This window comes from Martes martes, assembly GCF_963455335.1.
Source record: "Martes martes genome assembly, chromosome: 4".
Lineage (NCBI taxonomy): Eukaryota > Metazoa > Chordata > Mammalia > Carnivora > Mustelidae > Martes > Martes martes.
The window spans coordinates 158,625,679-158,637,857 of NC_137891.1; the positions used below are offsets into that span (position 1 = coordinate 158,625,679).

The following is a 12,179-nucleotide window of genomic DNA, read 5'->3' on the forward strand; positions in this document are numbered from 1 at the left end:
AGACAACTTCTTGCCACCTCTAAGTGTAGACTAACTCTCTTATGTACACATGCACCCTCTACCTCAATCCTTTCCCAAGCCAACACAGCATACCTTCACTCCTAAAAGCGTCTCCACTATTTTTCCAAATATTCTCCTTTGGCTTTTCCACTCCTTCATACCCTATATCCAGTCTGTTTTAGTTGGCTTTCTAAAGCCTTCCAAGGTTCCTGCCCTGTTTCCAGCCATAATATAGTATAATCTAATCTGACCATTTTTAGTATTAACAATAATCCAATCAACATTAATATAGAAGCTTAAAATAATATTTGTTAGACGTTCCTCAATTAAAAGAAAGTATAAATCTTGCTAAAGTGTAAGTATTCTTTGTAGAAATTTTGTAAAATACAGAAAGGCACAAAGAAGATAAAAATCCCCTCTGCTCTTAGGGTTCCTGGGTGGCTCAGTCAGTTAAGGCATTTGACTCTCAATTTTGGCTCAGGTCATGATCTCAGGGTTGTGAGATGGAGCCCTTCTTTGGGCTCCACCTTGGGTATGGCCTGCTTAAGATTTTGTCTCTCAGGGCACCTGGGTGTCTCAGTGGATTAAGCCTCTGCCTTTGGCTCAAGCCATGATCTCAGGGTCCTGGGACTGAGCCCCACATCCAGCTATCTGCTCGGCGGGAAGTCTGCTTTCCACTCTCTCTCTGCCTACTTGTGATCTTTCTCTCTCTGTCAAATAAATAAATAAAATCTTAAAAAAAAAAAAAAGAATAGTGCTATCTCTGATACTTAGGATAACCTAGAAGTGGAATTGCTGAATAAAGGTTGCGCTTTTTCAATTTTTGTGGTAAAAAAAACCAGTAATATAAAATTTCCCACCTTATTTAAGTGTAAAGTACAGTGGTATTAAATAAATGCATATTCTTGTGCAAAAGATCTTTAGGACTTTTTTATCTTACAAAACAGAAACTCTATATCCATTGAACAACCTCCTGCTTAGCATCCATCAATTGTTTCAATTCTTGCCTGATTCTCAGAGGAACAGAAGTAGGGGATCTGGAGGACATGTCCTCTCCTGGATAGGCCATTGTCCTCGCCTGAAACCTGGCAGAAGTACTTGCCCCGATACTGACTAGCTGTGTAACCATGGACAAGTCATTTAACTTCTCCGTACCTCTCTTCCCTTATTTGTAAGATGGGCATAATAAATGTTATTACACATGTATATTACTGGACACATTTATCAAAAGGAATAAATGAGTTAATAAATGTGAAGCTCTAAGAACTGTGCTTGCAATGTCATAGGCTCTGAAAAGAGGCAGCTATTGTTATTATTTTTTAAAGATTTTATTTATTTATTTGACAGAGATCACAAGCAGGCAGAGAGGGAGGCAGAGAAAGGCGGAGGGGGCTCAATCCCAGGACCCCGAGATCATGACCTGAGCCGAAGGCAGAGGCTTAACCCACTGAGCCACCCAGAGGCCCTTGTTATTATTATATCATTATTATTAGACTGAACAAGATTTCTGTTGTCAAAGCATTTACCTACCATTTTCTTCAATCCTGTTCTAATCAACGAAAAATGATAGCCAACTATTTTAATTTGAAAAATTATTTTAAAATAATTGTAAAATTCTAATTGTAAAACAACTGTAACTGTAAAAATGATGTATTATCTGTGAGCTTGAACGTTTCTCTATACTTATACTGGTTATTTACATTTGTCCTGACATCCTTCTTCAAAGTCCTGTGGCCGGCAGGACTTCACTTGGTGCTCCTAACAAGCTCGTAGATCAAGAAGGCGCAAATCACCATCCCTACTTTTCGAATTAAGAAACTGAGGCCCAGAATGTCACAATTCTCATCCCAGGTTTCCCATCTCACCCTTCAAAGCCTAGCAGCTGCCCCAGAAAATGTTCCCGAGAAATGCACTGTTAAACCTTCCCAGTCCAAGAGCCCACGCTCAGGAAAGACAGGAGACGCCTAGATGTGTTTTCTGCGCACGCGCAGCCCCCAGGGGGCGGGGCCTCAGAGCGTGTCTGTTTCCCGCCGCCGCCCCGCCTCCCGGCCCCGCCCCCGGTCACCGCCCCGGCCCCGCCCAATCCGAGGCGCGGTGGGCTCGCGACTCCAGACCCGAAGGTAGGGGAAGGCCGGGGTGTCCCACGTGGGCCCTTGCCGGCGCCGCGGCGGAATCCCGGAGTACCGAGACGGGGAGGGCCGGCGCCGACTCCCGTCCGTCGCCCGCCGCCCGCCGCCATCTTGCACCCGGAGAGGGCAGCGGCGGGCGGGGAAACGTCCCCTGGGGCCGGGCTTGGGCCCAGGGCGGGCTGGGGCGGAGGGCGGGTCCGGTAGGGGGAAGGCGTGGGCCCTGCGGCCGAGCGGGTCGGTAACTGTCCGGCCGCCGGGAGGTGGGAGGGCCTGGCCCTGAGGCCGGAGACGGCGCGAGGCCCGGGCCTCCCCGCTGCCCCGCTCCGGGACTGGGACTGGCTCGCCCCGCGGGGCCGCGGTGTCCTCACGGTTAGAACACACAGGCCCTGTCGCTTGGTCCTCACGCGAAGGGGCTGTTGTCCCATTTTGCAGACACGAAACTAAGGCTCAGAGTGGAGAGAGGATTCTAGTTTAGTATTTAAGTATCTTAGTATTTAATATCAGGAGAAAGTTTAACGCACTGTCTATCGTCTATTAGTTTTATTCATTTCTTTTTCTTTCCTTAGACATTCAAAAATACAGAAAAAAATTTTTAAATTTCAGAAAAATAGGTACTAAAACAATTTGCCCAGGGACACCCAGCAAGGTCATGGCGGTGGGTTCAGTCCTAGTCCACCGAATCCAGCGCCCTTTCCACGGGGCCACTCTGCCTCACCTGTCAAGGGAGGGGGCTGAACTCTGGGATTAGTGAAGGGAGTGACTGGAAATTCTTTTTCTTTGCTTTCTTTCTTTCTTTTGTTAATCAGTCAGTCTCTTCTGCACCATCCAGGTCAGAGCTAACAAGTGTTCAGAAGTCAAATCATGGATCAACCTACGCGGAAAGAAAAATCCAAAGTTAAAGAACCTGTCAGCAGAGTTGAGAAGGCCAAGCAGAAATCAGCCCAGCAGGAGCTGAAGCAGAGACAAAGAGCAGAGGTGAGATTAAGGAGGAGGCCTGTACACCTGTAGTCTGCTGGAGATGATGCTGGAATAGAGAAAGAGTAGAGAGAAGAGCTGTGCGGGGAGTGCTACCGGCCTCCTGGCATAATAGCTCTTCTCCCAGGAGATCAGTGAGGTTCAGGATGATGAAGTGACAGCCCAGAGTCACATGCCAGGTTAGTGTCAGAATCCTGACCATCTCCAGATGACTCCTGGTGCAAAGCTTTTGTGGAAGAAAGAAAGGAAAAAGAGAAGGGACATGGAAGGGAGGGGTCAGAGTGAAACAACCAAGTGTTGGACAACCCCTAGCAAAGATGTTCAGGCGTTGGCCTGGAGAGTAGCTGCTCATAACCAGAAGCAGAGGCCCAAGCTCTACACCCACCAAACCTGTTTCTTTGTGCAGTCAACACTTGGGATCAACTTCAGAATGAAAAGCTAAATTGCTCACGCTACCCGTGTGGCACCACATCCAGACATGTATTTTTATTTTAGTATTTATTATCAGAAGAAAGCTTGCTGCAAATTTTTCCCTCTTTTTAGGCATTTTATTTGTTTCCCTTTTGAGAAATTTAAAAATACAGAAAAACAGAATATTAGAACAAACACCGGGGTGCTCAGCATGTCAGATTGGTAGTGGTTACTATTTTGTCATATTCACCTGGAGCCTTTTAGATAAATAAAAATTACATATGAATTTAAAGTCCTCTTTGTCCATTTCCTGTCTTACACCCTTTTCCCCTCTCTGTGGACATCCACTATAATTTTTTATGCTTTTACACTCAGATATATTATTAGATCTCCTGAGTAACATATAATATTCTTTTGTGTTTTAAAATTTTACATTAATTTTGTTTTATTTTACATTTTGCTTACATATGTTTTTTAGAACTCTTCATGTTAATATAATCTAGTTTATTCCTCATCACTGCGTGTAGTAGTCTGTTTTATTTTTATTTATTTATTTTTAAAGATTTTATTTATTTGAGAGAGAGAGCACAAGCAGGGGAGGGGCAGAGGGAGAAGCAGACTCCCCCCGCCGACTAGGGAGCCCCACGCAGGACCCCAAGATCATGACTCGAGCTGAAGTCAGACATTTAACTTAGCTGAGCTCCCAGGTACCCCAGTTTTATTTTTATTGTTTAGGTTTTCATTTAAATTCCAGTTAGTTAACATACAGTGTAATAGTTTCAGGTATACAAGACAGTGACTCCGCACTTCCCATATGGCACCCAGTGCTCATCACCCATCACACCCATCCCTCCCACCCTCTGGTAACCATCAGTTTGTTCTCTGTATTGGAGAGTCTGTTTCTTGGTTTAAGAAACAAAACAAGTAAGAGGCGCCTGGGTAGCTCAGACCGTAAGCGTCTGCCTTTGGCTCAGGTCATGATCCTAGAGTTCTGGGATGGAGCCCCACATCGGGCTCTCTGCTTGGTGGGAAGCCTGCTTCTCTCTCTCCCGCTCCCCCTGCTTGTGTTCCCTCTCTCGTTGTGTCTCTCTGTCAAAAAAATAAATAAAATTTTTAAGGGGAAAAAAAAAAAGCAAAACAAATAAACATAGAGGGGGAAAGAGAGAGAAATACAATTGTCCATTTTATGAATCTACTTAAGTATATTTACCCCTTCTTCCAGTGATGAACGTTTAAATTATTTACAGTTTTTTCGCTACTACAAACATTGCTGTAGTGAAAAACGTAGATGTCTCCTTTGGCACCTGTGCTAGCATTTCTGTGGAGCGTACATGACTAGAAGTAGATTGACCGTGTGTATTTCAGTTTTACTAGACATTGCCAGATTGCTGTCAAACGGATTGTATAAGTGTGCGGTCCCATCAGCGGTGTAAGAGGGTTCTCATTCCTCACTTCTCCACCTTGATAGTGGCCGACTTTAAATTTATGTTGATTTGATCCACCCATTAAAAACGGAGCCACTGTGCACCTGGCACTGTTGCCCAGCCTGAGATGCACGAGTGGACAAGGCAGAGAAGAATCCCTGCCTTCGTGGAGCTTTGCGTTCAGTGCGAAAGGCAGTCAGTCTGTATAATAAGCAAATTGAATAATGTGTTCAAAGTTAATCCATAAACTGAAATCCACCTTTGGATTAAGACAGACCATCTAAGAACTGTGGACATGGATCCTAACAAATCATTCTCCCCTTTCCTTCACCTTCCCCTCGCCACATGGATCCAGGCCCCCAGATAATTGTACTGCATTGCACTTTGGGGAGCACTTGGAGCGTTGTTGTAAGAAACAGCCTGAAGAAACCGTCCTTTGCGCACACTGTAGGGATAAATGTGGAGGACATTCTCCGTGTCCTTACGGCATCCTTCTGATGAGGTTCCACAGGTTAAATGTCTTAGTCTGACTCCAAATTCCAGCTTGTCATGAGCCCCAGTTCTTCCCATGGGACCTTGAACAGGATGCTTCACCTCTCTGCACCTCAGTGCCTCAGTTCCCCCTTGCAAAACAAGGGCGATGATATCTACCTCAAAGACTGTTAGGAGGAACAGAGATGCTGTGCGTAAAGCACTCAGCAAATGGCAGCAGTCCTCAGCAGGAACCACGGGCTTCCCAGCAGTTGGCCTGCTTTGATTGTGCGGACTCTGGGTGGAAGGACTAATTGTGTTGATGGTGACGTGCCAAAATGGAATACTGGAACCCAATATTGGAATATTGCCATGTAATACTGCCTGGCACGGGGCCTGCTTGCATGCGCTTTACCACAGGTGTCCTCACACCAAAACCGATTGTTGCTACTCCCATCCTGACCTTTGTAAGTCGTGCCTGGCATAAGGCAGGGAGATATAAATATAAAATAGGTGACTTTGTGACGTAGAAGATACTATCCTCACTTGGAAGCACAGAACCCCTAGCCCCTCAGGGATGGAGGGGCAGACTGCGAGCGAAACACATCTGACCTTGGGCTGCTGCTGTTGGCTTTATCTGTGCTGCCTGGAATGTAATCTCCTAAGATAGGAATGTGACAAGACCCTTGTGGGGAGGAAGACACACGGTTTCCATTCAGTTCTCATAGATGCCGCAGTCCAGAAAGTTAGATAAGTGGGAGCATCTTGAGGAGTAAATGGAACAGAGGGCACATGTGGCCTGCATTTGACGCAGTTAAACACCCTTTCTTTCCTGAAAGTCTTTCATTCCTTGGGTCAGACCTGCTGACCATTTTAAGTCTCTTTTTTCTCTGCTTATTCTGTTTTCCCTTCCACCAGCCTGCCTTCTGGATCTAGAGGTCTCCAAGAAGCTGCTTAATTTCCCTCTCAGTCCCCAGTTCAGTCACATGCAGATTAAAATGCTCAGTAAAGCATGAATGGATGACGCAGAGGTTCTAATGCATATATATTAGAAGTATATTCACATATATATGATGTTTACAGCTTAAGGAAGATGAACAAAACCAACACCCTGTGTACCACCCAACTAAAGAAGTAGAATGTGACCAGTAACTTGGAAGCTCCTGGGGCCCCACTGTGGTCCTGTCCCCAACCCTTCCCACCAGCAGTGTCCTTGTTTCTTGATTTTATGCTGATTATACCCTTGCTGTTCTGCACTAATTTAGTATTTCTCTGTGTACCCCCAAATAATATTTTGCAGCCTAACAATATACTGTCTAGTCAGGCATGTTTCTGAGTTTTATATATGTTACTATATTCCGTGACTAGCTGTCTTCACTCAGCTTCTTTTCTTTTTTTAAACTATTCAGATCTATTTATTTATTTGTTTCCATTATGGTAAAATGTACATAACAGAAAAGTTAACCATTTTAACCATCAATATTATGCTTTTTGAGAATCATTTGTGTTGTTTTTGGAACTGTTTCCATCACTGTGGAATTCGCCTTTTCCTTAAAGATTATAGGGTCTTACCACAGTAAGAAAAAAAAATGGGGGGCGGGGATTATAGGATCATTCAAACTTTCTATTTAGTCAGTTTTGATCATTTTACTCTTTCTAGCAATTCATCTCTTTTCGGTTTTCAAACTTATTGACACAAAGTTCATAACATTTTTATTTAATCCTCATTATATCAGTAATTATTTTTCCTTTTTGATTATAATAATGTTTGTTTATGTCAACCTTTTTGTCTTGATGAATCATGTCAGAGATTTGCAGGATTTTCTTTTTAGTATTTTCAAAGAACCATCTCACAGGGTTGGTGATCTCGCACATTCAGTTGCCTTTTCTGCTCTTTATTTCGTGTTTTCTGTTTGTCTCACTTCTTGGGTTCTTTTTTCCCCCTTTCTTGTCTTGTCTTTTCTTTTTCTTTTCTTTTTTTTTTTTTTTAAAGATTTTATTTATTTATTTGACAGACAGAGAGCACAAGTAGGCAGAGAGGCAGGCAGAGAGAGAGAGGGGGAAGCAGGCTCCCTCCTGAGCAGAGAGCCCGATGCGGGGCTCGATGCGGGGCTCGATCCCAGGACCCTGGGATCATGACCTGAGCTGAAGGCAGAGGCTTTAACCCACTGAGCCACCCAGGCGCCCCTCTTGTCTTTTCTTAAACGAATCAAGTTATATCACCTACACAGAAACACACTCCTTCATTTTTCCCTTCTACAAATTGGAAAGTTTTCTGATGTTTCTGCTTGTTAGTAGGCAGATTGATACCACAACGATACAGAAAGGTGAGGAATGAGGTAGATACCCTACCTTTCACCTGAGAATGTCTCTTGCAGTTTTCATTCCATCCCTGCTGCCTACCCTGCATATTCTTGCCGCCTCCTCCCGGGACTATTGTAATGATGCCTGTAGGTGGCCTACAATCTCTTCTTCCACTTTATCCCTCACATGGTCTCCAGTTCTCTCTCCCCAAGCAGAGATCCCATCAGGTTGTCCCCAGCACACTAATCTCGCTGGCTCTCCAGAGTCTGGCCAAAGTCCAGAGGTCATGGAATGGCATTTAAGACTCCTAACACACTTGTCACTTTCTCCAGCTCCCCAAACTCTTTAATATCCTTCATATTGGCATCACTGAAGTTTCCAGAACTAATCCTGTACTTTTCCGTTTTATTTGTCTCATCATACTACCCCCTGCCTGTCGCCTCCCGTGTCCCCTCCGCAGTCTCTTATTTGTTCAAATCCTCCTGACCCTTTAAAAGCCAGATCACGCCACTGCATCTCTCCTGATTCTCCAGATGGAATTAGCATCTGCCCTTCTCCCTCGCCTGCATCACTGCTGCATTACTGGTATTTCCAAACGCCACAGCCTGTGGCATCTGAGGACAGGTGGAGCAGCTGCCGCTCCCGCTAACAGATCTTTTTCTCTGCTTCAGATCTATGCCCTCAACAGAGTCATGACAGAACTGGAGCAGCAGCAGTTCGATGAGTTCTGTAAACAGATGCAGCCTCCTGGAGAGTGAGCCGCCCCCGTGCACAGAACCAGACGGGGCCCCCCCGAGGCTGGGTTTTTCCACGTGGTACCCGTTTCCCTGAGATGGTCCACTTGGAACCTTGCAGAACTAGACAAGAAGATGTTTGCATTATTCCGGAACTGGGATAAATCTGAACTTCCCATATGTCACTTCTGCTTCACTGGTTCCTTCAGTCTGAATTGGCCCAGTGCTTGCTGAAGAGACTTGTTTTGTTCTTCTAAGACAACAGATTCCTTTTTTTTCTTTTTTAACTTTTTTCTATTGCTTGGGAAAAATCAGCATTTCTCGTGAAACTGTAGATCTTCTCCAAAAATATAAATAAAATACTAATAAAATGTCTGTTTGCTCCTACTTTAGCTTGGGGTGCCTAGGCACAGAAAGCGGCGCCAGAAAGAATTTAATAGGTAAGACAAGTTGAGGTGAGCGGAGGGAACCCTTTCTCCTTCAGGAGGGAATGGAAGGGAGGAGGTAAGAGAAAGAATGTGAGTGTTTCCAGTTCTCATTCTTCCTGGGGCCAAAGCTCGGCAAACCCAGCAGCTCCTGAGTTTTCAGCCACACGGGTATAAATATGTGAGCCTCGATTCCCCGCTGGGCCGCAGCTAGGATTCCTCTCACCCTGTGGCAGACAGTTCGCAGCAGGCTGGTACCAGCGGGGAGACTCCTGCAGGTGCTTTTCACTTTTCACTCCAGGAGCTACTTTATCAAGCCTAGAAGAGGGTTTATGATGGGAATATCCAGACTGGTTCCTCAAGAATCATTCACCTCCCCATCCACCCACCTGCCATGTTTAAGTATCAAAGTGTAAACTTTCTGCCTGAGACACTTATGTCAGGAATGGTGGTTCCTACTTGAGCTTTCACGATGCAAAGAGTTATTTTAATTCTGAGCAAAAGCAGAGCTTGTTCTTTCAGGTTATTTCATTTCCAGATATTCCTGAGTAGGGAGAAGGGAGAAGGGTGTCAGAAAGCAAAATATGTATGGAAATGAGGTAGACCTCTCCGGGGAAAGGAGCCAGACACCACCACCTCCTTTACTCCCCATCTCAGAAGTGCCCGTATTTTCCCTACTGGTGTTGGGAACATCTCAAGCCATCCCCTCTCCTCTTTGTCTCCCTGCTACCTCAGAAGTCACTGAGAATTCTGTTCCCATTGCTATGGCTTGTTTTAGGAGGAAACTGGACCACTAATGGGGTATGAGGAACTTGCTACCAGTGAGGAGAATGTGTTCTCGAGAGCCTAAATTATAACTAAGGATAATCGCTTCAAAGATTATCCGCATAAAGTAATTAGGGTCTATGGTGTTCTGCTGAATTTGGACTGAATGGGGATTTTTTGGTTTTGTTTTTTGGAGGAGTTGGGATTTGAAGTGAGCTATTGTAAACCTATAAAAATACTACAAAGAGCACAGTTGTTGGATTCAAGTGACCTGGGGTCAAGTAGCAATTATACTCCATTAGATAAGTTATTAGCCTCTGAGCCTCACTCTTCCCATCTATGTCGTGGAACATTTTCTTCCTGTCAGGATCATTTGTTGGAATAATAAATGAGATAATGTATGTAATAGATCCTCAGTAAATGTTAACTTCCCTTCCCAAACACCTTGTCTCATGGGAGATGTTCCAAATTTCAAATAACCAAGTAATACAGGAGCATCAGTTGGAAAGATTCTGACCCTTAGTTGAGAACTGCCTGTATAACGCGTTTCAGCCCCGGAGCTATTCCAACCTAGAGACATCCTCTAGGATTGCAGTTTTTTAAACTGCAGGTTGTGAAATCAGTTTAAGAAATTATGACCAACTTTTCTTTTTAATGAAACAACAGATTAAAAATTATTGTATGTGGTAAAGATATTTTATGAAGCTTTTATTTCAGGCTCATGTATACTTATGAAAGTGTCTACTGCATTGGAGGTAAAAGTTCCTTATTTCTATGGGTTGTGGCAAAAAAAAAAAAAAATAGTTTGGGATGTGAGGGATGCCTGAACAAGGCAGCACTGGGTCATCTTTTTACTCACAATTTAAAGGCAAAGAAGTTTCATCTGCCTCAGGGAAGGGCTACAGGGGCCTTTGTGTCCACAACTGGAATAGCATTGAATGCTAAGGCTCTCGCAAGCATCATCAGGGAAAACTAGGAGCATGTCTCTCCGCTTCCCTGCCTGGAATTCCTTTGTGATCAGTTTCTCAGAGGTAAAAAAAAAAAAAAAAGTTTTTGCAACTCCTTGAGGTGTAAAGTTAGGTTGTGTATTTGAGATCTTCCTTGTTTCTTTTTTTTTTTTTTTAAGATTTTATTTATTTTTTGACAGCGGTCACAAGTGGGTAGAAAGGCAGGCAGAGAGATGGGGGAAAGCAGGCTCCCTGCTAAGCAGAGAGTCTGATGCGGGGCTCGATCCCAGGACCCCAAGATCACGACCTGAGCCAAAGGCAGAGGCTTAACCCACTGAGCCACCCAGGTGCCCCTGGTCTTTCTTGTTTCTTGAGAAAGGCTTGTATTGTTATATACTTCCCTCTTTGGACTGCCTTTGCTGCATCCCAAGAGTTTTGAACTGTTGTGTTTTCACTTTCGTTTGTTTCCATGAATTTTTTTTTAAAAGATTTTATTTGTTTATTTGACAGACAGAGATCACAAGTAGGCAGAGAGGCAGACAGAGAGAGAGGAGGAAGCAGGCTCCCTGCTGAGCAGAGAACCTGATGCGGGGCTCAATCCCAGGACCCTGGGATCATGACCTGAGCCGAAGGCAGAGGCTTTAACCCACTGAGCCACCCAGGCGCCCCAGAAGACAGTATTTCTTAAGCACCTGCTATGTCTAGGCACGATGCTAGGAGCTGGCCTCCAAGAGCTTATGTGAACACAGTTCTCCAGCCGCATTTCCTAAATATTTTGATGAAGTGTGGCATCTCTGAAATGAGGGGACGGTACCAAAGGACATCATGTATCTGTATGTGTATTTGGATATATATTCGTAAGATTCTTACCACATTATAGTAATCTTGCCCCTAACCCACTAGAATGCACAAGGAAACCTATTTGTCTACAAAGCAAACATTTTTGAGTACCAGGGACCATGGTAGGTAAGCAGTAGACATTTTAAAAAATGTAAACTGAAGGAGCCTGAAATCTGGTGGGATGCAGACATAGTCATCCACCCATAAAAACATATATGATGGGGCGCCTGGGTGGCTCAGTGGGTTAAGCCTCTGCCTTTGGCTCAGGTCATGATCCCAGGGTCTTGGGATTGAGCCCTGCATTGGGCTCTCTACTCCTCAGGGAACCTGCTTCCTCCTCTACCTCTGCCTGCCTCTGCCTACTTGTGATCTCTCTCTCTCTCTCTGTCAAATAAATAAATAAAAATCTTTAAATTAAAAAAAAAACCACAAAACATAAATGATATAACAGACATGGACAGAGAGCCGTGGGGACCGGGACCAAGACGGCGCTACCTGTTTCTGAAAAGCCAGGCTATAGCCTCGTCATTCACTGGATTGTTATTTTTAAAAATCTAATTTTAGACTTAATGCAAACTTCAAGAACTTAGGTAAAAAGTGCTCCAGCTCCATAGCTGAGGAAGGGGCTGAACTAGCCAACAATCTTTGGGTACACGGCCTGCAGGTGGGAGGTCCAGAGGCCATGCTGGGTTGCCGGGGGGTGGTCACTGCCTTCAGCCAGCCTAAATTCTTTGTGAGGGGCAACTGCAAGGTT

At 44.5% G+C, this 12,179-nt stretch overlaps 1 protein-coding gene across 1 annotated transcript; it reads left to right on the forward strand.

The window, feature by feature from the left end:
- The first annotated feature begins 2,063 nt into the window (after nt 1-2,063).
- Nucleotides 2,064-8,817, forward strand: SVBP (small vasohibin binding protein). The gene is made up of 3 exons (XM_080800537.1): nt 2,064-2,120; nt 2,959-3,104; nt 8,386-8,817. The coding sequence occupies exons 2-3, from the start codon at nt 2,991-2,993 to the stop codon at nt 8,470-8,472; spliced, it is 201 nt and encodes a 66-aa protein (XP_080656663.1). The 5' UTR covers nt 2,064-2,120; nt 2,959-2,990; the 3' UTR covers nt 8,473-8,817.
- The last annotated feature ends 3,362 nt before the right edge of the window (nt 8,818-12,179 follow it).